Raw genomic sequence first — 25,390 nt, forward strand, 5'->3', positions numbered from 1 at the left:
TCTTCTTCTTCTTCTTCTTCTTCTTCTTCTTCTTCTTCTTCTTCTTCTTCTTCTTCTTCCTGGCCTTGGTGGTTCTGTGCCTGGTGTCCATATTCACTGGAGTCATGATCTTCATCATCATCTTCATCTTCTTGGCCTTGAAGTCTGTGGCTGCGGGCATGATTGTCTTCAGCTAAGTCACCATTGTCTTCCTCTTCGTGGTGCTGATGTTTGTTAGCTTGGTGTCCATACCCAGCAGAGTCACCATCTTCATCGCCATCTTCATCTTTGTGGCCTTGGTGCCTGTGTCTGTGTGCATGATGGAGTTCATCTGAACCCTCCTCATCTCCTTCCTTTGAGTGGATCTGGTGACCATGGGCCTTCTCATCTGAGTCTTCCTCCACATCCACCTTCTCTTCCTCTTCTCCATCATCATCTTCCCCTCCGTGGACATGGTGGACATGCCTGCTGGTGTGATGGTGATACACACTGGAGACAATGCCATCCTCATCCTCATCTTTATGGTTGTGGCTCCTCTTTCTGGAGAAGTGGTTCCCAGGCTCTGCTGAGTCCCCTAAATCTCCATTGTCATGGCCTCCGTGCCCATGCACTGGCCTAACACGCCCTCTGAAGACCTCTTCAGACACATTCTCCTCTCCAGCCTCATGGCCAGGGTACCTGTGGTCTTGGAGCTGGTGGTCATATTCCCTGGAGAAATCTTCTTCCTCTCCTCTGTGATCTTTGTCCTTCTCACCTTGGTGGCCCCCATGGCTGTGGATGTGGTGGCCAAACTCAGTTGACATGTCCTCTGGGGACCCAGGGATGCCTGCATTGTTGTTCCAATTGCCGAGACCCAGCCCAGCCCCTCTCAGCTCCTGGGCCACCACTGGAGGGACCAGAAGGCTGGTCACTGTGGCCCAAAGGAGACAAGAATGCAACCATGGCCCCTGGAAGCCCATGGGGACGTTTAGCAGCTGAACTTCTACCAGGCGTGGCTTCAGCTGCCTCTGGTGGGTCCTTATGCCTTTTTGCTTTGACTCTTAAGTTGTCTCTCTTTTGTTGTATCTCTCCTACTCTCTGTCTGTCTTCCTCAGGTCTTGGATGGCCCTCTGAGGATGTCCCCTTTGGAGCTGTGACCCTAGTTCCAGGACCTCCCTTCCCACTGCTGGGCCAATGGGGTCTGTCCCCTCCCCTCCTTGTGGCTAAATTTATCCTCAGCCTAAGTTATTCTGGTCTCTCCCCCTGCCTGCCCCTCCCCTCCTGCTCCTCTGGCTCAGGACTGGGTGGTGGAGGGGTCTTCATGGCCAGGAAGGGGCAGGGACTTGCAAGCTCAAGTTTGGTATCTTTCACACAAAGGCTAGACTGAAGAGTGTTATGCTGAAAAATCCTGGGGCGCTGGGAGAGGAGGAGTCTGTATGGGAGCAGGGGGACCTCCGCAATGCAGGAATTGTGAAGAATGCGCAGCCAGAATGGGACAGTCGGCGTCAGAGTGGATGTCATGCAGAGGCTGTGAAAGACAGTGAAGGAGTCCTGTCCCCAACACCCCATGACCTCCTGTCCCTGGAACTCAGATCTGGGGGCAGGGGAACAGGCCAGGGCTATAAATACAACAGGAGGGAGGGTGCTGGGGGTTCAGGTTACTAGGCCCCAGCTGTCCCCATCGGAGGGACTTGGCAGGAGACAGATGTCACTGCTTTCTGAGGGCCGGTATCGCCCACCCAGCACTTGCCACCATACCCATGTTCTTCGGGTTTTTGTCCTTTATGAGTCAAGCTCCTCCCCCCATTATAGGCACTTGCTCAGGGTCCCTGTTCCTCCCCAGGGTTCTGACCACCGCCACCCTCCGCACTCAACTCCTACTGTGCTCTCCCTGCTCTCTTCTGGTCTGTCTCGCTCAGGGTCTCTCTGATTCTGGGACTCTGTCTCCTGCCCTCTCTCTCTTTGCATCTCTTTCCGCCTCTGTCTCTGGGTATCTCATTCTCTCTCTGTAACTTTGTCCTCTCTTTCTGGGTCTCTGTCCCCTTTTCTTTCTCTGGGTCCCTCTCTTAGCTTCTGTCTCTGTCTCTCTCTGGGTCTTTCTCTCAGTCTCTGTTTCTCTGAATGAATTGTCCCTTGTCTGTGTGTGTGTGTGTGTGTGTGTGTGTGTGTGTGAGACTCTGCCTCCTTTCTTCCTCCGCTGGCTCTGCCCTCTGAATCTCGGTCTTTCGTGTCCCCGGGCCCCTCCCCACCCCTGGCTCGGCAGCAGTCTGTCCCTCCTCCGCAGCCGCCCTCTCCCCGCCTTCCATGACGTGTTCTCCGGGACTCCCCGCCCCAGGCTGGGCAGCGAAGTTGCGGATCCGGTTAGGTCGGGCGGGTCGGCGGCTGGAGGGAATACGAGGAGCCCCAGGGGCTGCGGCGGCGGCAGCATGGTGGGGCCGGAGAAGGAGCAGGTATCGCGGGGCTGGGAGTGAGCGGGGTTCAGAGGCGGCACCAGCCCCGCCGATCCGGTCGGAGGTAGCGGGCGCTGGGCCAGGAGTTCCCAGACTGAAGGGCTTGGGGTTCCGGCTGAGCCTGCGGTTGGACACTGGAGTTCCCGAGGGTGTCCCGGGAGGCGGCGGTGGTGTCTTCGAACCCGAGGTCTGACCGCGGTCCCCGCCCTGCCCTTCTTGTTCCGGGTCTCAGAGCTGGATCCCTAAGATCTTCAGGAAGAAGGTGTGCACGACGTTCATAGCGGACCTCGGCGATGATGCGGGGTGAGCGCTTCGCGGCTGCCGACCCAGCAGACATAGGTTTCGCGGGCCCTGCCCGATGCAGACAGGCCCCGCCCCTCAGAATGGACTCGCCCCCCTGGACGCACACAAGGCTGTCCACCGCAGACAGACCCTCCCCTGCCCACCGCAGAAGGCCTTGGTGCACAGACAGGCCCAGCCCAACACTCAGGCCCCGCCCACCAAGGACATTCCCGCCCTCACCTCAGACAGACGCTGCCCACCTTCTGGGCTACCCTGCCTAGGGCACAGCCAGGGTTCTTCCTTTCCCCCTAGCTGGGGGGTGGGTGGGGTGGTGGGGGGCATGTAAACCCCTTTCAGGGACCCATTCTGTGTCTTGGTGTCTCGTCTGTGTGTCTGTCCCTTTGTGTCACTTTGTCTGCTTCGGCGTTCTGTGTCTGTCTACTCATCCCGGCTCAGCGAGCGTAGCCCGGCCACCCTGCCAGCCTTACAGAGTTCTGCAGCTCTGGGATAGTGATTCCCTCCTTGGGCCGCGCCTGTCACCTGGGCACAGGACAGCTCCGCCCTCCTGGGGTTGCACACTAAACAAGGTCACTTTGGGACGTTTCTGGAACCCTGCCCACCACCTCATGAACACCCGGAAATATCTGCTACTCCCATGAGGAGAGGGCAATTACGGCTGCCCGCTGTGCGGCGCCCCCACAGGGCTTAGTCTCCGCAGCTGGGTTCAGCTTTAAATCAGTTCTCAGGGTGGTCTTTGGTCTGGGGCAGTGTCATCCGCATAGTGTGCCTTTGTCAGGAGCCTGCTGTCCCACCACTGTGGGACAGGAAAATATTGTGCGAATAAACACAGATACTGGCTTACTGGTGGGTCTGGCCAAGGGCCACAGACGGGGTGGCTGATGTGAGGGGGAGGAAATGAGCTGGCGGGATGCAAGTGTCACTGGGAAAGATGCTTCAGTGTGCTTGGAAGGTGGCTCTGGGCCTTGGAAGTGCATGTTCCAAGTCCTCCCTAATGACAGCCTGGCGTGGCTTGAGAGCAAAGTTCAGGGTGCAAAGAATGTTGTTATGTTGAGAAGGCTGGTGCCAGCCTGTGGGTACTCGGAGGCCTCCCTGAGTGTGGTTGTCGGGGGCTGGGTAGGCTCTCTGGGGGTGAGCTGTGGTAGGGTGGACAGGAGTTCGTTCGGGACGCTGAGAGGAGACTGGGCACCAGTGTTCATGGGTAGGTGGCTCCTGGGCATGCCTTCTGGAGACCAGAGTCATGAGCAAGATGGTGCCGCCCTTCTGTGTGCAAGCTACAGGGAGAAATTGAAACCATGGAAGCAGATGAGAAGAATGCAGAAACTGCCCTCCCTTTCCTGCCCTTCCCCTACTTCCTCCTTACACCTGAGGGCTCCGTTCAGTGGTAGCACACGGACTTAGCATATGTTGGGTTCCATTCCCAGGACCAAAACCCAAACCAAGAAACTTGCCAGGTATGTCGATAGAGGCATATGCCTGTTTTTCGTTCTAGCATTCTGAATGCTAGAATTCAGGAGCAGGCAGGGGCTCACTGCAGTTCTGAGAGCAACCTGGGCTACAGAGGCAGACTTTATCTTTAAAAAATAAATAAATAAAATAACAGCACCAAAAAGCAACCAGGGGCTGGAGATATGGCTCAGTGGTTAAGAAAACTGGCTGCTCGTTTCCCAGCACCCACAAGACAGCTCACAACCACCTTTAATTCCAGGTCCAGGGAATCTGACCCATCTTTAAACCTCCACAGGCACTGCACATACGTGGTAGGCAGACACACATGCAGGCAAATGCTCACATACAAAATGAAAAAACAAAACACAAACCCAACAAAACCCCCTCACCTCTCGGAGTGTCTTCAAGACAAACTCTAGCAGTTAGCATCCACCTTTCTCCAGAAGCGTCCTAACTGGCCCCTGGAGGCTTTGGGCTAGGGTATCATGAAGGGCAGCCAGGACACTGGCATGGTTCTTGTGTGCTCTGAGGGCAGCAAAGGGAAAAGAAAGCCACCCTGGGGGTTGGGCTACAGCTTTGAGGAGAGGGAGGATCAGGCCAACATTTCCAGAATGAGCACTTTCCATGGTGGCCAGGTACCCTCTGTCGGTGAGATGACACTTGAATGGAGCCACTGTGCCACACACACAGAGCAAAGGTGGCAGGAGGCAGGCAGGCCAAGAAAGCTTGTCGGCATCATAGGACCAGAACGTACTGTCTTCTGTGATGGCGAGGATCCTTGTCCACATGGGTGTGGAGACAGTGTGGCCAGTGCTGGTACGCACTGTGTGACAAGAAACTGTTTTTCTCTTGCTTTAGTTTTGGGTGTGCTCCTGAGCACAGGTGCAGCTGTGTGCACGAGCACACATACAGGGCGGAGGACAGCTGGGTACCCTGTTTTCTAAGACAGTGTCTCTCACTAGCGTGGGATGGCCGGGCTAGCCTCACAGAACCCCCTGTAGTGCTGGGATTACAGGTGTGTGGCACCACGCCATGTTTGTGGGTCCTGGGGACAAACTCAGGTCCTGATGCCCCCAAGGCAAGCACTTTCTCCCCCAGGGTTTGCTTTGAGTCAGTAGGTCAGGTTATAAGGAGCCCGTGTGGATTACAGACCCCTGGCAAGGTGCTCCAGAGATCTCATGCACAAGTTTTGACTAAAGGAGTAAAGGGATCTGGGGGTTCAAGAATGAGGTTCAGATGGGTAAGGGGGTTACTGAGGCATGCCAGGGTCCCCTGGCACTAGAGATGGAGTAGGTTGTGTCCATTACTGTAGCTCTGGGAAGACAACAGACCGTAGGTGTGGACCTGCTGCGTTTCCTATGCATGACCAGTGACGCGGCCTTCACTACATCACCGGCCCTTACACCAGGCGCACACTGAGGCGAGCTAGCACCCAGTTGTTCAAAACCAGCCAAAGCTAGTTTTAGAGCATCGTGGGCTCTGAAAAAGCAAGGGTTAGAAGGGTGCCGGGTCAGCTTAGAGGTTAGGAGCCCTGGTTGCTCTTGCAGAGGACCTGAGCTCAGTGCCCAGCACCCCGCAACCATCTGTAACTCCAGTTCTGCAGGATTCAACACGCTCTTCCAGCCTCCACGGGCATCGTGCACGGGCGTGGTGCGCTGGCGTGTGCAGAAGCAAATATTCACACATACAAAAGATAAATATATTTAAGAAAAACAAAATCCCGGGGGCCTGGGGCTGCATGGCTCAGTTGTTACTGGAATGCTTGCCTGGTGTGTGCTCAATCTGGGATCCGTCCATAAAATAAGCCAGATAAGGCAGTGCACACCTGTAATTCCAGAACTCTAGAGGCTGAGGCAAGAGAATCAGAAATTTGAAGCAAAAAGAAAAAGAATTTGTGATTAGCTTTGGCTATAGAAAGTTTGAGGCCAGCCTGGGCTACTGAGAGCCCATGTCAACCCCGCCCCCAGCACCATTCCCAGATCAGTAGTTCACTTAGCTTCTGAAACTTCAAGTGAGGCCACTATTTGAATTTCTTCCAGAATCAGGCCAAGGAGAATTAGCTACATTCCCCCCCCCCCCCCCCAAGTCGTGCACCTTATTCTTGGAAGCTAACATGACAGTCACCAGAGTAGCAAGGGATAATTGCACATTTATAATTTTTAAATATTCATTTTTGCTCTTTTTTGAAATTTTTATTTATTGTACCTGTATGGGCATTTTGCTGGTGTGTGTGTGTGTGTGTGTGTGTGTGTGCGCGCGCGCGCGCGCATGGGCATATATGGTGCCCGAGAAGGCTAGGAGAACATCGGGTCCCCTGGGCATGGCTGTGAGCCGCCTTGTGGGTGCTAGGAATCCAACTTGGGTGCTCTCTGAATACACTCTTAACCACTGAGGCATCTTCCCAGGATTTTGAGAGGAAACCATTCCATCTAGGAAGACCAGAAATGAAAACCATCATGTTGCCTGTTTCTTAGAATGAGAAGGAAAGCAGCAGGGAAGGGAGTGTATCGGGATAGGTTGAACAAAGAATAAAGCGACCCTACCTTCTAGCTAAGGCCTGGGCCCAGATGCTGGCTCCTGCCTGCCTTTCTGCCTGAGACAGGCTGACAGTCAGGCCGGCACCGGGCACAGCAGCCTCCTCGCAGTCAGGGAACTCTGAAAAAGGAGCGACTTTTCCGCTGTGCAATTCTAAGTTATTTAAGGCTCTGTTTGGAGTTCATGCAGCCCGTCTCCAGCTGGGGCCGGTTGCTATCCTCACTTCAGGAGACACTGTGATTTTCTTGGCTCCTCTGAGTTCCGTGGAGCTGTTACTATCTTTGTGTTGGAGGAAATTCAGTCTCAGAGAAGTGAAGATGCACAGTGGCCTCAGCTTTTGGTACCGAAAACTTTCTTTTCTTTTTTTTTTTTTTTTTAGAGACAGGGCTTCTCTGCACAGCCCTCGAACTCTGTAGACCAGGCTGCCCTCAAAGCTTCAAACTAGGGATTAAAGGCGTGTGCTACCACACCCAGCTTTTTTGTGGCTGAGTCCTTAAAATTTCTTTCTCATAATGGATGTCATCTACTGGGGCCTGGCTGTGGTTATTCTGATCCTTCTGATCCTGCAGGCCAATCTCCCTGTCCTGCTTATTTGGGATGGAGCTTGACTATAGGGGCCCCTGCCTCAGTTTCTCCTCCAGGCAGTCAAAGCCCGTGCTGGGTTTACGATAGACGCTTTCTTTGGGGATGCAGGGTCGGTGTGGATGGGATATGAACATTTGTACAGGTTGGAGTCAGTGGGGACACCTAGGGTTCATGCTCTACCCTCCTGCCCCCAGAGGGACCTTGTGCCAGTGTGGGCAGCCTCGGGATGCCCACCCGTCCGTGGCCGTGGAGGATGCCTTTGGGGCAGCCGTGGTTACGGAGTGGAGCAGTGATGAGCACACTACCGAGAAGCCCACGGACGCCTACGGGGACCTGAACTTCATATACTCTGGCCGCAAACTCAGCAACGTGAGGCCTGCATGTCCGGGCCGCCGGGCTGGGTGGGGCTGGGACAAGGCTGAATGACTCCCCACTGGCCCACCCTGTCTTGGGGTGCCTCTGCCTAAGTGTCTGTCCCTCTCTCTCTCTAGGTCCTTGCTGCCTCCCGGTCTGTCTGCCCTCTCTCCTAGGCCTCTGTAGGCTTCTCTCTGGGTCTGTCCCCTGCTGTCTCTGTCTCTCTGTCCCCACGTGTCTCATCCTCCTGTGTCCACAGTTCCTCCGGCTGTCTGACCGCACGGATCCAGCCACTGTGTACAGCCTCGTCACTCGCTCTTGGGGCTTTCGTGCCCCAAATTTGGTGGTGTCCGTGCTGGGGGGTTCGGGGGGCCCCGTGCTCCAGACCTGGCTGCAGGACTTTCTGCGTCGTGGGCTGGTGAGAGCGGCCCAGAGCACAGGTGACCACAGGGACTGGGGACTGTGTTCCCTCGGCCTCGAACCCACTGTCGCCCTGGCTGGAGGGCATTGCTTCCGTTTGCAGGCCCTTGTCTCACTGTTTCTACTCTGTGCCTCCCCCGTCCGACATAGGGGCCTGGATCGTTACAGGAGGACTGCACACAGGAATAGGCCGACATGTGGGTGTGGCCGTGAGGGACCACCAGACAGCCAGCACCGGGGGCAGCAAGGTGGTGGCCATGGGTGTGGCCCCCTGGGGTGTGGTCCGGAACAGAGACATGCTGATCAACCCCAAGGTGGGAATGGGGTTCAGAGATGAGGCCCTGACCTGAAGTGCTGGTCTGAGGGAGGAGACTGGGAAGGAGGGCTGGGGAAGACCCTTGGGTCTGAGGGAGGATGTCAGGGACTGGTCCTCCAGTCTGTGGGGGAGCACCCTGTCCCTTCTAAAGGACTTCTTTGTCTGGCATTGTCCCCAGGGCTCATTCCCTGCGAGGTACCGCTGGCGAGGTGACCCTGAGGATGGAGTTGAGTTCCCCCTGGACTATAACTACTCAGCTTTCTTCTTGGTGGATGACGGCACATACGGCCGCCTGGGTGGCGAGAACCGCTTCCGCCTTCGGTTTGAGTCCTACATGGCCCAGCAGAAGACTGGAGTGGGAGGTAGGTGGGATTAGTGGTCAGACCAGCACACTGGACCCCGCTGGCCAGGTGTGGCCAGGACTGGACAGCTTTCCTCCCTTAGGAGTCTTGTCCAAGTCAGGCATGGTGGCGCACACCTGTAATCCCAGCACTCAGGGAAGCAGAGGCAGATGAATTTCTCTGAGTTTGAGGCCAGCCTGGTCTACAAAGCAAGTCCAGGACAGCCAAGGCTACACAGAGAAACCCTGTCTCGAAAAACTGAAAAAGAAAAAAAAAAAAGTCTTGTCCATGTTGGGTGTGGGGGCACAGACCTTTAATCCCAGCCCTTGGAGGCAGAGGCATGTGAGTCCCTGCCTCTGCCTCCCTGATTGCTGGGATTAAAGGCATAGGCCACCACGCCTGGCCCCAGCACCTACCCACAGCTCACAACTACCTGTAACTCCAGCTCTAGGGGACTCAGCTTCCTCTCTGGCCTCCTTAGTCATGTCACTCATAGGCACATACACATAGAGACATGCATACACAACAGTTTTTAAAAATTGGTTTTGCAGCTGGGTGCGGTGGCGCACGCCTGTAATGCCAGCACTAGGGAGGCAGAGGCAGATGAATTTCTCTGAGTTTGAGGCCAGCCTGGTCTACAAAGCAAGTCCAGGACAGCCAAGGCTACACAGAGGAACTCTGTCTTGAAAACCCAACATCCCAGTACTTGAGAGGCAGGGGAATCTTTGAGTTTGAGGCCAGCCTGGATAACAGAGTGAGTTCCAGGACAGTCAGGGCTACACAGAGAAACCCTGCCTCAAACAAACAAATAAATAAATTAGTTTTAAGAAAACAAAAAAGGTAAAAGATAGTTTTGAATCTGTTACTTTCAAAGTACTAAACTGAAGGACTTTTAACTCTGGGTCTACTCGTGCAGCTAGCTTTCCAAAGTGGAGCATTGAAGTTCAGTCACCACGGAGACTGTCCTCCTGTGTCTCCAGCCCCTAGGAGCTGCAGTCTGCTCCCCCTGCTGTCTTGTGACTGCAGTGTGAGGCTCCCAGTTCAAAATGCCTAGGACTAGACATGTTTTCAACTCCAGGTGTTTTCAGGTTTTGGAATATGTGTATATACTTTACCTGTTGATCATTTCTAAGCAGAAAAAGGTCAGAAATCAAAGATGCTCCTCCAAGTCCTTATTTGAGCATCACGGGGACACTTGAAAGCATTTCGGATGGGGTTGACATAAGTTAACATATGACCTTTGAGGCCAACTTTTTTTCAGTGTCATGACAAAATGTCATTCTTGGTGGGAATTCAACTTTACAAACCGAATCATCAGAAAGGACAGAAAAAAAAGTGTGCAGTGGGGTGGGCACAGCTTTAATCTCAGTGCTCTGTTCTCAGAGGCAGGGGAGCCCAGTGAGTTCAAGGCCAGCCTGGTCTACACAGGGCTGAACAGCCAGGGCTACATAGTAAAACCCTGACTCAAATATATATATTTGAGAGAGAGAGAGAGAGAAAGTCCTGTCCTTCTCCCCACTGGGCGGTCATCAGTGTTTCACAGTCTGGAGTTCACATACGGTCTTGGTCTCCTTTTCTTTTTCTCTCTTCTCCGTCTCTCTCCCTTCTTCTTAGCAATCCTGATGCCTCAGCCTTCCAAGTGCTAGGATGACTACAACATGGCATTTGTTCGCCTTTCTTTGTGATATTAGACATAACCCGTTACACTTTCCTCATGCGTAATCACATGCTTCTTTATCTCCTCTTTCTGACACGCTGGTGACTGAGCCAGGGCTGTGTGCAGGCCAGGCGGCCGCTGGACCTTGTGAGCCACATCAAGCATTCCCAGCTCTTCATGTAGATAACACCTCTCATTTGGGACTTTCCCAGTTGACTAATGTTAGGGACTTGGACCATCTGCCACTAGAAACAGCGCTGAATGCCTGTGTTTGCTGTCCACATGTGCCGATGTGGGTTCCACACAGCTTCTATAGCTCCATGGCTTGACTCAAAGTCAGGACTCCATAGTCAGTGTTCTGTGCCTAGAGGCGACCCCGCGTCCCTCGGAACCCTTATTAGAGAGAGCATTTAACTGGGGGACTACTTTACAGGTTCTGAGATTTAGCCCATCATCACCGTGGAGGGGAGCATGCGGCACACAGGCAGGCTCATGCTGGAGAAGCAGCTGAGATCAAAGCAGGCTGGGCTACAGAGTGAGGCCCTGTCCCCTAAAACCCAAACCAGCAACAGCAGCCAACCACAAAAGCACACATTTAAATTCAACTGTCTACTTTCTTGTGCTATTTCTTCAGCCCAGAGTTCCATAATGGGTGGTTGAAGTGTGGCCATCCAGCCTCATGCAGTCTGTTTTCTCATGTTCCTGGGGGTAGAATCAACATGCCATTCCCTTATATGATTTTACTATGGGCGTTGTTAACATTTTTATGGTGCTAAGATTGCCCATCTGTTTGTATTTCCTTCCTTTTCCACTTGAACTCTCACCTCACTGGCCTTCGGAGTGCTTAGCCAATCATAAGACTGACTCAGGAGCCAAGAGTCCAGGTCTGAAGCTCTGCTCCTTTCCGAGGTGCGGTGGACGCCCTGGGCTTCTGGCACTGACACCGTCTACAAGAGGATCAGAAGTTCAGGGTCTCCCTGGGCTCCGTAATGAGGCCAGACTGGGGTGCATGAGACATTGTTTTTGAACATACAGTGGTGATGGGGGCGTGCCGGGGAACGACCTGACAGAGAAGGTGTTTGCTGGGCGAGACTGAGGCCCCAGAGTTCACATCAAGGTGGCTGCAGCAGCTCGTGTCTGCAACCCCAGCTCTCCTGTGGTGAGATGGCGGACAGAGCCAGCTGGCCTGGCGTGTGCAGTGGTGTATAACAAGGCGGAGGGTGAGGACCCACACCTGAGCTTGCCTTCTGACCGCACAGTCATATATGGCACATGCCAGCTGTAATCACACAAACAACAACAACAATAATAATAATAATAATAATAATAATAATAATAATAATACCCATAAAGTCTTTTCCCACCCAAAAGTTCACAAAGAATGACAGGTCCCAGGCTGATGAGGTGGCTCAGCAAGTAAAGGCACTTGCTGCCAAGCCTGATGGCCTGAGTTCCATCCCCAGGACAAAGCTGAAGGAAAGAACAGACTCCCACAAATTGTCCTCTGACCTCTACACGTTTGGGAGCACCATCTGCCCAACACTACATAAATAAATGTAACACAAATTTTAAAAGAATGACCATTCCCATGAGTCTTGGCCACAAGGTTGGGATAAGGTCACAGTCTGCCCCTACAGACTCCTGGGAAATGTAGTTCTTTTGCATCCCCAGCCAAGGCTGATAAAGTGTGACCAGGTTTCCCTCTCCCTGTCTCCCTGTCTCCCTGTCTCTCAGGGACTGGAATCGACATCCCCGTGCTCCTTCTTCTCATCGATGGTGACGAGAAGATGTTGAAGGTACCTGGAGCTGCATGTCTCTGTCTGAGGTGGGAGGAGAGCTGAGGGCCGAAGCTGTGCTCCAGAGTCTCAGGGCTGTGGGGACCAGAGGCTGGGCCTGACGAGCTCTCCCCTTGCTCCTGAAGCGGATAGAGGACGCCACGCAGGCTCAGCTGCCCTGCCTCTTGGTGGCTGGCTCTGGGGGTGCTGCAGATTGTCTGGTGGAGACCTTGGAGGATACTCTAGCCCCAGGGAGTGGAGGACTCAGGCGAGGCGAAGCCCAGGATCGGATTAGGCGTTACTTCCCTAAGGGGGACCCTGAGGTCCTGCAGGCCCAGGTATGGAATTGTGAAACCAAGGTGGCAGGGCTGGGCAGCCTGGCTGGCAGGTCTTAGGGACAGGTGGAGCCACCCATCTGGGCTGGGGACTAACTTTCTGCGTTCTACAGGTAGAGAGGATCATGGCCCGAAAGGAGCTGCTGACGGTCTACTCATCAGAAGACGGTTCGGAGGAGTTTGAGACCATCGTTCTGAGGGCTCTTGTGAAAGGTGGGATGGGTAACCCCACACTTACCTTTCTTCAGCCTCAGATGGTCGGTTGACCCTCTCTCCACCCTCTACCCCGTAAGCTAAGGTCACACCTCTCTCTGTGCCTCTTATGTCTTTTCTGATTCCTAGGTTTTTGCCTGATGCTGTTGGACAGTTTTCTCTAGACACTTTCATTATGTGCAACCACCACCTGGCTGTTGGGGCCACTCCTCTCTATGTCTGTTCATCTCTTTGTATCTTCATCTACCCACCACTCCACTCATTCTTCATTCTTCCCTGTTTCCCTTCACCCATCCATCTTTTCATCCAGCCTCCCACTCACCACCCACTTATCCATCCATCCATCTACCCTCTCCCTATCCACCCATGAATCCATATATCCGTCTCTCTATCCATCCATCCACCCATCCACTTGTGCGCACATTCATCCATCCACTTACATACCTATTCATCCATCTACCTCCTGTCTACCCATCCTCACAGCCATCCGGCCATGCAGACCCACCTACCCACCCATTCACCTGTCCATCCATACATTCATGCACACACCCACCTACCCATCTGTCCACCCTATTAACCACCCGCCAGCGCTTTAACTGTTCAACACATCCATTCTGTCCTCTCATTTGCCTTTCCATCCATCTTAAATCTCACACGCTGTGTGGCTTGTAAGCTTGTCTGAAGAAGCTGGTGGGACCACAACAGCTCCCTGAGGCTCAGAGAGAGGGAAGTAGCTTACACTAGTGCCCCAGCTAGTGGCTTTGCATGACTGAGGATTTAGGTCTGTGGGATGTGGTCTCTAGCATGGAGTATTTCTGAGGAGACAAAAGGAGTCTGGTAGCTTGTACACAGCAGAGTGTGCTGGAGTCAAGAGCTTGCTGCAGGCCCCTACCAGCTGAGGGGTTGGAGGCTGAGACTTTTCCCTGAGAATCAGGGATGAGGATACCAAGACCAGTCTATGTTAGAGGGGTCTCCATGGAGCAGGCAGGGCAGCCGGGTTAGGAGAGATGAGATCATGAGCAGAGGAAGAGACTTTGGTGACACTGAGCTTGGATGTGCTGTGGCCACTTGGACTGCATGGGAGACATGGCACAGTGGCCCAGGGACTGATGGGCTGTGGGACATGAGGGATGGATCCTAGGGTTTTGCCTTGCTGAGTGAGTTGACCTCAAGAAAGTTGGGTGTGGGTCAAGGTGAGCAGGTTAAGGGCAGGAGGCTCTTGAGATAAAAGTTAAGGCACAGGGAATTTTTGAGGGAACATGCATTCACTGATACACCAAACTCTTCACCCATCCCTGCCCACCACCATCTCTCCATCAACCTGTTCACCCACCCACCTGCCCACCGATCCCTTCATCCACCCATTGTGGGTAAGCAAGATTTACCAATCCATGTGCTTTCTTTCTCTTGATACTCTGGAAAAAGTTCAAGGAAAGTACAGATTGGGAATAAGTCTCACTCTCGATGTATTTTCATTTTTTTAAATGAAATGGGAGGTTGTGTGGTCCTGGGCATGGTCATGGCCCTCTTTGGACTTTTATTGGCCGTAGGTAAGCTGGATGAGCTGGAGATGGCTGCCGTCTGGAGCTACTTCTTGTCATTGTTGGCACTGCTGTCAAGAGTGTCAATGTGACTCCAGTTCATAGAGGAAGAGGCAGCAAAGCGGACATCTGCCTGATGTCCCCACCCATCCCTGAGCCTCCCTCTCATCCTTCCAGCCTGCGGGAGCTCTGAGGCGTCCGCTTACCTGGATGAGCTGCGTTTGGCTGTGGCTTGGAACCGCGTGGACATTGCCCAAAGTGAACTTTTCCGTGGGGACATCCAATGGAGGGTGAGGAGTCAGGACACAGGGACTAAAGACCCCGCAGCAGGGTCCACATTCCTCCTTGGCTGACTTCTTGGAAACCTGCTCCTACCTTCCATTATGATCTCTCTGTCCTTCCCTTAATTGCCCACTCATCTCTGGTTGTTCCTTTGTCCCTTTCTATCCATCATCCACTCATGCTGTCCCTCCATCTATCTAACCATCCACCTCTCTTTCTATCCACCCATCAAACCATCCACGAACTCACCTATCTGTCCATCATCTATCAATCTATCCATCCATTCATCAGCCCCTTCACTCTCCTCCCATCATGCTTCATTTGTGGCATTGCGCCTCGATCTCTTGTCCTCTGGGTTCACCTGGCATGTCTGTATTAGCTTATCATGGTCCCCTCGCTTTCCCTCACACAGTCCTTCCACCTGGAGGCCTCTCTCATGGATGCTCTGCTGAATGACAGGCCTGAATTCGTGCGCCTGCTCATCTCCCACGGCCTTAGCCTGGGACACTTCCTGACCCTCCCGCGCCTGGCCCAGCTATACAGTGCGGTGTCCCCTAACTCACTCATCCGCAGTCTTCTGGACCAGGCATCACATGTCGGCAGCGGCAAAAACCCACCCGGATCTGTGGAGCTCCGGCCTCCTAAAGTAGGGCAAGTTCTGAGGACGCTGCTGGGGGAAACGTGCGCACCGAGGTACCCTGCCAGGAGTGCCCGGGACTCCCAGCTGGGCCAGGACTGCAAAGAGAGGGTAAGGACCTTAGAGACTGAGAGTGCATGGCTGGGCTGCGCCAGGGAGGGGCAGGGCTCTGGAAAGGGGTGTAGTAAAATGGGGAAGGGTAGTGTTTGAGAGAGGGTGGGGCTACTTCTTGTTCGGCCTCTCTTTGTTTTCAGGCCTCTCTGCTTATGGACTGCGCCACTCTGCCATCCACAGACGCCAGCTTTGAGCAAGCCCCCTGGACTGACCTGCTTATTTGGGCTCTGTTGTTGAACCGGGCCCAGATGGCCATTTACTTCTGGGAGAAGGTAAATGCTGACCTTCATTCTGTCATCCCGTAGACCTCAAGTTGCCTCCAACCCCCGCAGGCAGCTCTGACCTCTGAACTCACCCAACCTGCACTCTTTCTCCCTTTTATTGTTCTGAGGCAGGGTCACACACAGCCCAGGCTGGCCCTGAACATGATGTTAGGATGATCTGGAACTCGTGCCACTACCCTTAGCTCCTTGAGAATCAAACCCAGTGCTCTGTGCTTGCTAAACAGCTCTCTACCCAGTGGGGCCACGGTCCCCACCCCTAGTTTTGCTTTGCTGAGGCAGGGTCTTCCTGTGTAACGCAGGCTACCCTCTGCCTCACGAATGCTAAATGTGACAGGCGCCCCACACAGTCTGAATTTTTAAAAAAGAACATTGATGACACTGTAGATAACCATCGTCCCCTTCCAGGACTTGTCTCCCCAGACGGAACTCAGCACCCATGAAAATAGCACCTGGGGCATCCAGCCACCACCTGGCTATTCTGTCTTGAGTGTGATGATCATGACCCTGTCTAATAGCCCTGGGAAGCATTTGTCTGGGTGAACCCTTGGCCTTAACGACTCCATTAACTTCGGTTCTCCCACCATCACAAGCTTTCTCCTTGTTCCTTTCCCAGGCTTCACACTGAGCTCTGACCACCCCATGTCCTCTTTCTCTCCAGGGCTCTAACTCAGTGGCCTCTGCTCTTGGGGCCTGTCTCCTGCTTCGAGTGATGGCTCGCCTAGAGTGGGAGGCTGAGGAGGCCTCCCGGCGGAAGGACCTGGCGGCCAAGTTTGAGAGCATGAGTGTGGGTACGTGGGGCAGGGTGTTGCGGGCACACACAGGCACCCCCCCCCACTCCACCCGTCCTCACCTGTACTCTTGTCCCCAGACCTTTTTAGTGAGTGTTACCACAACAGCGAGGACCGGGCAGCCCGCCTGCTTCTGCGCCGCTGTCCCCTCTGGGGAGAGGCTACCTGCCTCCAGCTTGCCCTGCAGGCCGATGCCCGTGCGTTCTTTGCCCAGGATGGGGTACAGGTGAGCTTGTGACTCGACCACCACGAGCCCCACGCCTGGACTCCACTTGTCCCTAGAACAATGGGTCTCAACCTTTGAGGGCCAAACAACCCTCTCACAGGGGTCAAATATTTACCTTGAGTCATAACAGTAAGCCCGGTGTGATGGCACACTCCCAACGCTTGGAGAGGCAGGGCCAGGCGGATCTCTGTGAGGCCAGCCTGGTCTACAAAGAAAGCCAAGGCTACACAGAGAAACCCTGTCTCAAACAACAAAAACAAACAAACAGAAAGAGTCTTAACAGTAAGCCAGGAGGTGGTGGCCCACACCTCTAATCCCAGCACTTGGGAGGCAGAGGTTGGTGAATCTCTCAGCCTACAGAGTGTGTAGCCAGGGCTACACAGAGAAACCCTGTCTCAAAAAAGAAAAAAAAAAACACCCCCAAAATTTATGATAGTAGCAAAATTACAGTTGTAAATAGCAGTAAAAATAACTTTATGGGGGACTGGAGAGATGGTTCAGAGGTTAAGAGCACTGGCTGCTCTTTCAGAGGTCCTGAGTTCAATTCCCAGCAACCTCATGGTGGCTCACAACCACCTACAATGAGATCTGCCCTCCTCTGGCCTGTGGGTGTACATGAAGACAGAACATTGTATACATAATAAATAACTAAATCTTAAAAAAAATAACTTTACAGTTGAGGGTCACCACAACAAGAGGAGCTACTGCCTTGGAAAATGTCACTTCACTCTTTTCCACAAGAAGACCTGCTGCCACAGCAAGAGCACACGAACCCCCCAGTGTTGTTGCTTACAGGAAATGCCATATTTCACACAGGAATTTCCTCTTATTCCCACAGGCTAGCCCACTCCTCCTAAAGGAAGTCCCACCTCCCCAAACAGGAAGCCCTTCCCCCTTCCTTAAGCTGTTGGTAGCTCTGCTTCACCACAGTTAGATGATTCCTGGGAACGTTATCTAGCATTTTAGAGAGAGAGAGAGGCGGTGAAAGAGGGGAGCCTCCCCGGAGGGACAGCCCTGTTCAGTCTCCACAGTCTCCAATCCCGACACATTGAAAACAACCAGGGACCATGAATGAATTGGAATCTTAGAAATTCTCACACTCAGTGACCCTCAGTCCACTCAACAGGAAGTCCTGCTTAACCTAGCGGGACGTCTGGTTTGTCCCAGTAAGTGGTCCTGCTGCCTTGCCCATTGAGATGTTTTTAGCTGGCGGTTCAAATGATTTACCCAGAGTTCCGTGCTTTCGCCGGTGGTGAAGCTCGTGGATTCTGCTCAGTCGCTGTTGTTTGTTTTAGCCAATCTTGTGTGTCAAAAGCAGAAAACACTAGTACTACCGTCCGGGGTTAAACAATCTGGTCCCCACAGAGTGCTTGGCACGACCTCTGCCCTTTGCTGTCAGTAAAGCTTGGCTGCTCCGGGCCTGGAGAAGTGGGTCCCTGGTTAGGGACAGGGACAGGCTGCTCTTGCAGAAGACCCAACTTTGAGTCCTGTCACCCGTGTGGCAGCTCACAACCATTTACAGCTCCACTTCTGTGGGATCTGGTGCCAACTTCTTACCCATCCAGACACCAGGCACGCCTTGGTGTGTATCCCGCTGGCCCAGGATAAGACCACTACCACAAGTTTTTTGAGCCAAATTTGAAGCATTTTTGTTTTTCTACAGATCTCTTAAACTTAAAACATGTCAGCCCCCACAATTGTGCACAGAACAGACAAGGATGCGGACACAACACCCACACACATTAAGCTATTCCATTCTATCGGCTAAGGGCTAAGGAGGTGGCCCTTGACTCCCGTCCCCCAGGTTCCAACGGCTGAGACCCCATATGGAAGTTTGCTCTGTGCCCCAGTCTCGTAGTCCAACCCTCATCAGGGTCTCGGGTGGGGTGCGGGGAGAGGCAAGCCCTTCTGTTCCCACCTCTCACAGTCTCTGCTGACACAGAAGTGGTGGGGGGAGATGGACAGCACGACACCTATCTGGGCGCTGCTGATGGCCTTCTTCTGCCCTCCTCTCATCTTCACCAGCCTCATCGCCTTCAGGTCGGTCCCCGAGGGTCCGGAGGTCAGTCCCTCACCTCTGCTCAGTTCTCACTGCCCTCTTCCCGGCCCCCTCAGCAGGTCCCCTCCCTGGAAAGGGACTGTTTCCCATCTCTGGCGGGAATGTTTTGGAAGGTGGGGGTTGTTGAAGTGCTTCTGCAGCATCTCTCTGCGCAGTTTCCCTACTTTTTAGGTCACTTGTCTCTTTGCACGGTTTGTGGTAAAATGAGTTTGGGTCTTTCTCGAGAGCCCCTGTTTCTCATTCTGTGTCCTGCCCCCAACGGCAGGAAGTCAGAGGAGGAGCCCACGCAGATGGAGTTGGACTTTGACCTGGACAGCAGCATCAACGGCGCAGGCCCTGCCGGGTGAGTGGCACCCCAGCACTGGGGGAGGGCGCCGGGGGCAGTGTCAGGACTGTGTCAGCTCCCACTTCCATCAGGCACTGGAGCAAGGCCTGAAGGGAGAACGGGGCTTTCAGCATTCTATGGCTTCAGTGAGCCGCTGAAGGTGCTGAGGCCATTTCTCGAAGGCCACGCTCAAGGACTGACCTGAAACTTGGTCCTTGGAGCCAGTGAGCTGCTGTGCGGGTACAAAAGCTGTCTCTCCCACAAGGACATGGCCATCAGTTTGCCTTGGGCTCCCTGTGCGTCTCCTGCCGCTGCCCTGTGAAGGGAGCATTCACTTTTCTATCACGTCTCTGACGCGAGGCCCCTTACTCTGTCACTACATGGCAGTCCCCATGAAGAGCTTGTGAGGACCAGGCTCAGTATGTGTAGTGCCATGGCTGAGTGCTTTTCTAGCCTACTCGAGACCCTGGGTTCCACCCCAGGCCAAACAAAGAACCCAAAAACTACGGGACAAGACAAACAAAAAACCAATGAGGAGAGAGCCAGCAAAGTGCCGCCACACAAGGAGCTGAGTTCAGTGCCCAGCGTGTGCAATAGAAGGTGGCGGTGCCTGCCTGCGCAGGTGCCGGGAGGCAGAGGTGAAAGGAGCACAGGGCTCGGCCAGCCGGTGTGTGTGGCTGGGCCAGCAGGCCTTGGGGACGGTGAGGAAGCCGCCAAACACTGGCCTCTCATCTCCACCTGTCCAGGGGTCTTAGTCTGATTCACATAATCTAGAAATGGACTCAGAACAAAGCTTGGGACAATTTTATTAAAGGTTGAGAGAAAAGCAGAAGAGCAGGCGACTGTGAGCCGCCTATGAAGAGGAAGAGAGGAAGCCTCTCCTTTGCCACGGAGGCTGGCAAGCAGTGGTGTGGTGCAGAGAGGGGAGGTGTGGCGCTTTGCAAAACCAGTGAGAGGGCCCAGAGCGCCAAGGAAAGCATGCCCAGGCTTTGGGCAGTATCCAAAACAAACAAACAAACAAACAAACAGAGACATAGAAAAGGAAAAGGAAGCGTTGTGTTTTTCCAGGTCAGGAGTCAGAAACTCCAGCAGGTTGCATGTAGAGGGTGAGGGCCGCTGCCTCCAGGGAGGGCTTCTGGGAAGCCAAAGTGAATTGTATCATATTGTATCATTTAGGAGATAATTAATCTTTTCCTGTCTATGGAGTGACTCAGACTCCCTGGAGCAGAGAAAGACTCTGTGACTAACAGGCTGTGCTGAATTAACCCTTCAAACACTTAAAATATTTTATTTTTAATTATGTGTCTATGTGTGGATGTCCCGGATATACATGCAGTTCCCCCCCCCCCCCGGCCAGAAGGGGTGTTGGATATCCTGGAACTGAAGTTATACAAAGTGATAGGGGTTCTCTACCGACAAACTCAGCCAGTTCAAGCCAAATGAAAGTTTAAAGGCAGTTTCATTGAGGGCAGCTCCCAGGCGGGTTCAAGGAATGGGGGCCAGGGAAGTGATCATTGCAAAGGGAGACAGGGGGGAGGGGGAAGAGAAAGACAGAGTATGTGCAGAGAGAGAGACAGACAGACAGACAAAATGTCTGGCTTATATAGTGAAGAGCCCCTGGGGGAGAGAAAGCCCTGCCTCAGGTAGGGACTGAGGGATGTGGGAGAACCTGGAGGCCAGGTCTGCTTTGGTTTGTTAAATAGGCACCTCAGCCTCTTGTCCTGGGTCTGAATCCCAACACAAGGTTCTGCACTGCTCTGTGGGTACTGGAAATTGTCAACACACATACACACAGATATACACACATACAAACACACATACACACAGATACATACAGATACATACACACACACACATACACACAGATACATACACACACATACAAACACACATACACACAGATACATACAGATACATACAAACACACATACACACAAATACATACACACACACACACACACACACACACACACACATACACACACACCCTATAACAAACAAACCAACCCCCACAGCTGTCAAACGGAGTAAGAGCCAGGTATGAATGACCTAAGCCCGGGAACATGAAGCTAAGTTAGTTTTATGTTCCAACATGTAAACAGTTTCAAGGAGTTTTTATAACAACAGAACAAAGAAAGTCAGGAATCAAGGCATTTAAAAATACACTGGAAGAAGCCGGCTGAGGGGGCGCGTGCCTGTGATCCCAGCACTCTGGGAGGCAGAGGCAGGCGGATCACTGTGAGTTTGAGGCCAGCCTGGTCTACAAAGTTAGTCTAGGGCAGCCAAGGCTACACAGAGAAACCCTGTCTCAAAAAACAAAGAAAGAAAGACTCCACTGGTAGAAATACTAAGTGAGCAGAGAGAACTGCAGCCCCAGGCCCAGGCACTGGCTTTCGGCATTTTAGCTGTCTGTTGTCGGAGCGTAGACTTCTATAAAGTTAATGAGGCAGAATTTGTATCTGTTTACCAGGGTGTTAGATCTGATGCCGAGGGAGACAGAGGGTTAAGGACATCCCAAAAGAAAGCAGACTATCTTATGACACCCTGGTGTTATAACAGCCACAACAGCCCATCACCTCTGCAGGCAGCTTCTCTCCAGAAATTTTCAGCCTCAGACCTGGTCCTTCCGAAGAGCAGCCTGCTCAGAACTGCTAAACCAGTTCCTCAGTCCCTTAAAGTTGTTGTTTTTTTTTTTTTCTAAATCCACTTCATTGTGTTATTTGTGCATTTTTCGAGGGGTTGCATGCCTCAGCAAGGGTGTGCAGTCCAGAGGACGGCTTGTGGAGGCCGGTTCTCCTTCCGCCTTAGGGGTCATGTCTCAAGCCTGTGGCAGACACTTGTATTTGCTGAGTCTTCTCCTTGGTCCTGGGTAACTCCTGAGAGGACTCAGCAACACTGTGTGATGTCTTGAGTAGTTTAGAATTATCCTGTCCTCATCCAAGGCCGGAGTGTTGGGGACACAAGGATCCTTGCACCCACAGAGCACTATGGAGACCAGGAATGTTAAACACACAGGGGCCTCTTCTCATTGAAGGAGGTAAAATAGCTGTGTTCCTGCCCGGATGGCTTGGGGTGGACTTTGTTAACCTGGTGACCTTTTTGATGTCTGTGGTGGGCAGACCTCACCCACCTTTGGCTAAAGGAAGACCTCACTGAGATCCCCCAGAAGGCTTACTCCGAACTCCCCCTCCCTGGACATTACCCGTCCTTACGGGAGACGCCGCTTGCATTGCATGGCCTGCTGACCTCTATGCTGTTGGTCGGACACCACGCTAGATTCCAGGCCTTTTGGCAACAGAACCCACCCTCGTGCTCACATCTTAAGAAAATGAGAGAGGCCTCTCCTTTGCCACGAAGGTTGGCAAGCAGCGAGGCGGAAAGAGGAGAGGGTCAGCGCTTCACAAAAGGAGAGGCACACCTGGGTGACGCTGCCTGCAGTTTTCCCAGAGTGCTGTGGGGTTTTGTTGTTTTGTTTTGTTTTTTAATTTCTTTTGTTTTTTTGACGCAAGGTTTTTCTGTGCATCCTTGGCTGTCCTTGACTGTCTTTGTAGACCAGGCTGGTTTTGAACTCACAGAGCCCCACCTGCTCTGCCTACCCGAGCCCTGGGAGTACAGGCGTGTGCCCTGCTCCCAGCCTGTACTGTGTTTTGAATATGCTGACGATGAACAACCTGCGTGAGACTCCAGCAGTCAGTCTGCACTGGGCTTTCATTCTCACCTCTCCAAGGGTCCCTACCCACACGGACCCCTGCAGGGTCCCCCTCGGCAGAGGTCAGATCCCATTCTTTTAACCAGGCAGAAGTAGATGAACCTGGACAAAGCTCCCACCTCCCCACCTTCTCATGTGGTTTGAAATCTAGCGCCCCAGCTGCCTCTGAGGCTCCCAGATCAACTGTGTGCTGACAGCATTGCACCAGACCATGGTTCAAATCTATGTTTGATTCTTTTTAGATTTTTCTTTAAACTTTACGTGTATGGGTAGTTTGCCTGCCTGTCTGTCTGCACATCATGTATGCTCACAGGGGCCAGAAGTAGAATCCGCTTAGGGTGCAGCTGTAGTCAGCTGTGAGCTGCCGTGTGGGTGCTGGCAAGCAAACCCGCATGCCCCAGAAGAGCAGGCCGTGCCCTTAACCGACAGCCGTCTCCCAGCCCAGTTAATTTAAATAGATAGAGACCCCCAGTACAGATGCTCAGTCCCTTTATTTGTCAGCGCCTTGCCCTGGCCTCCAGCGGCTGAGGAGCCACCTTCAGACTCTGTCTCCAGGTTTGCACGTTCTGGAAACCTCCCTGTGTGGAAATGACACTCTGGTATTTTCTCGATGGCTTTGTTACCTTTGCATCTTCTAGACTAGTTCTCTCCTGCTCAGTTCTTAAAGACAGGTGTGGCGCACACCTTTAATCTCGGCACTCAGGAGGCAGGGGCAGGTTGATCTCTGAGTTCAAGGCCAGCCTCGTCTATGGAGTGAGTTCCAGGACAGCCAGGGCTATACAGAGAAACCCTGTCTCAAAACAAAACAAAACAAATTTTAAAAAGAAAAAAGAAAAGACAGATGTTGTGCTCGGCGTTTTTGTGTTTTGTTTGTTTTTTGACACTTTCTATAGTCCTGGATGTCTTGGAACTGACTAGGTAGATGACTCTGGCCTCAAACTCACAGAGAACCACCTACCTCTGCTGCAATCAAAGTTGGTCGATTCCACGTCTGGCTTATGCTCAGTTTTTATTTTTGTTTTCTTTTCTTTCTCTGTCTCTCTCTCTTTTGATATTTGCTTTGTTTCTTCACAAAGCTCAGGCAAGCATCAAACACTTGGCAATCCTCCTGCCTCAGTTTCGAATATGCTGGGGCTGATTGTGTCCACTTTAGGTCCTCAGAGTCCGAAGTGGTTTGCTGTGGAGGTTAGAATGCAAGTCCAGGCTCAGTGGTCCCTGGCTTGCCCTCTTGCAGGTCCGTGGAGCCCTCAGCAAAGGCGGCCCTGGAGAGGCGGAGGCGGCCAGGACGTGCCCGCTGCTGTGGCGGCTGCTCCAAGCGCTGGCGGCACTTCTGGGGCGCCCCAGTGACGGCCTTCCTGGGCAACGTGGTCAGCTACCTGCTGTTCCTGCTGCTGTTCGCACACGTGCTGCTGGTGGATTTCCAGCCTGCAGCGCCCGGTGCCTCCGAGCTGCTGCTGTACTTCTGGGCCTTCACGCTGCTCTGCGAGGAGCTGCGCCAGGGCCTGGGCGGCGGCTGGGGTAGCCTGGCCAGCGGCGGACCTGGGCCCGGCCGAGCGCCCCTGCGCCACCGTCTGCACCTCTACCTCGCAGATGCCTGGAACCAGTGCGATCTGCTGGCGCTCACCTGCTTCCTGCTGGGCGTTGGCTGCAGGTGAGTGAGCAGCCCCTGCTGGTGGGCGAGGGACTGGCAGGCAGAGTCGCCGGTGACGGGCTGCGGCTGGGCGCTGGCGCCCTGCCTAACCTTTGCAAGGCCCTGTTCCCTGTGACGGGCAGCCTCCGCCCCCTTTACAGAAACATTTCTCCGCAGGCATACCGAGAGGGAGGTTTCCTCCAGGCCTGTGAGGCTGAAACAGAGCAGCCTGGCATGAATAATGTATTCAAGCAGAAAGCAAGATAAGGCAGTTCAGCAAACTAATATTTCCGTGTGTCCCAGGCTTTATTTTGTGTAATGTATCCTCTGAGAATGCAGGGCCAAGGCCCTAGGCCCTGCGAGGGCAGGAAGGCCAGAGTCCAGAGTTTATTTGATACATTTTAGTAAGCGCCAGTTCCCAAGGGCTGAACAATCATTGTATCTTGGGAGGAGATACAATGTGACCTCCAGTCTAGCTGGTCAGTCATCCTTTAAGCCAGTGCCTTCCAGACAGACAGTTATATCGTTTCTATTTATTTCTCTTCTTCTTTTTCTTTTTTTTTTTTTTTTGGAGGGGTGGCGGGTGGCTTTGGGTTTTGGTTTTTCGAGACAGGGTTTCTCTGTGTAGCCTTGGCTGTCCTGAACTCGATTTGTAGACCTGGCTGGCCTTGAAGTCACATCTGCCTGCCTCTGCCTCCCGAGTGCTGGGATTAAAGGTGTGTGCTGTGCCACCGCACCCCGCTTCTAATTTTTATTGTTGCAAAAATAAATAAAAGTTTACACCCCTGGTTTAAAGTGAATGGGTCAAAGGGCACGTGGATCGGTTACATCATGGATTTCTGTCTAAATAGCTTGACCTGTTGCCTGCCTCCTGCCTGCCAGCAGGAGCCGAGAGCGTGAGGACAGGCGAGGCTATATTTGCTGCTTTAGTAACCGGAAGCGGTCAGTCAAATCGGATTCACAGCCTCTGTTAGTCTGACGCCTGTGAATGTTTTCACGTTTGCACCTCTGACCGCTTTTGCCCCCCCCCCCCCCTTAAATTTATGAGACAGTCTCACTCTGTGCCCAGGCTGGTGTGGAACTCCCTATATAGACCAGGCAGGCCTG

At 53.1% G+C, this 25,390-nt stretch overlaps 2 protein-coding genes across 2 annotated transcripts in view; one reads left to right on the top strand and one right to left on the bottom strand.

The window, feature by feature from the left end:
• Nucleotides 1–1,004, bottom strand: part of Hrc (histidine rich calcium binding protein) — a 3,465-nt gene extending 2,461 nt beyond the window's left edge. The window contains exon 1 of the mRNA XM_055613476.1: nucleotides 1–1,004. This exon is cut by the window's left edge and continues 1,058 nt beyond it. Coding sequence (XP_055469451.1) covers nucleotides 1–938 — 938 coding nt within the window. The 5' untranslated portion in view covers nucleotides 939–1,004.
• Nucleotides 1,005–2,296: 1,292 nt separating this feature from the next.
• Trpm4 (transient receptor potential cation channel subfamily M member 4) overlaps nucleotides 2,297–25,390 on the top strand; it is a 28,061-nt gene continuing 4,967 nt past the window's right edge. The window contains exons 1-17 of the mRNA XM_055613477.1: nucleotides 2,297–2,408; nucleotides 2,641–2,711; nucleotides 7,472–7,646; nucleotides 7,891–8,071; nucleotides 8,202–8,365; nucleotides 8,546–8,729; nucleotides 12,100–12,161; nucleotides 12,287–12,478; nucleotides 12,589–12,688; nucleotides 14,407–14,519; nucleotides 14,924–15,259; nucleotides 15,403–15,534; nucleotides 16,205–16,334; nucleotides 16,415–16,560; nucleotides 18,488–18,600; nucleotides 18,885–18,962; nucleotides 23,888–24,304. Coding sequence (XP_055469452.1) covers nucleotides 2,385–2,408; nucleotides 2,641–2,711; nucleotides 7,472–7,646; nucleotides 7,891–8,071; nucleotides 8,202–8,365; nucleotides 8,546–8,729; nucleotides 12,100–12,161; nucleotides 12,287–12,478; nucleotides 12,589–12,688; nucleotides 14,407–14,519; nucleotides 14,924–15,259; nucleotides 15,403–15,534; nucleotides 16,205–16,334; nucleotides 16,415–16,560; nucleotides 18,488–18,600; nucleotides 18,885–18,962; nucleotides 23,888–24,304 — 2,618 coding nt within the window. The 5' untranslated portion in view covers nucleotides 2,297–2,384. The remainder of the gene's footprint in view (nucleotides 2,409–2,640; nucleotides 2,712–7,471; nucleotides 7,647–7,890; nucleotides 8,072–8,201; nucleotides 8,366–8,545; nucleotides 8,730–12,099; nucleotides 12,162–12,286; nucleotides 12,479–12,588; nucleotides 12,689–14,406; nucleotides 14,520–14,923; nucleotides 15,260–15,402; nucleotides 15,535–16,204; nucleotides 16,335–16,414; nucleotides 16,561–18,487; nucleotides 18,601–18,884; nucleotides 18,963–23,887; nucleotides 24,305–25,390) is intronic.

The sequence above is a fragment of the Psammomys obesus genome, unplaced genomic scaffold, assembly GCF_907164565.1.
Source record: "Psammomys obesus unplaced genomic scaffold, mPsaObe1.curated_primary_1811, whole genome shotgun sequence".
In the NCBI taxonomy this organism is placed as follows: domain Eukaryota; kingdom Metazoa; phylum Chordata; class Mammalia; order Rodentia; family Muridae; genus Psammomys; species Psammomys obesus.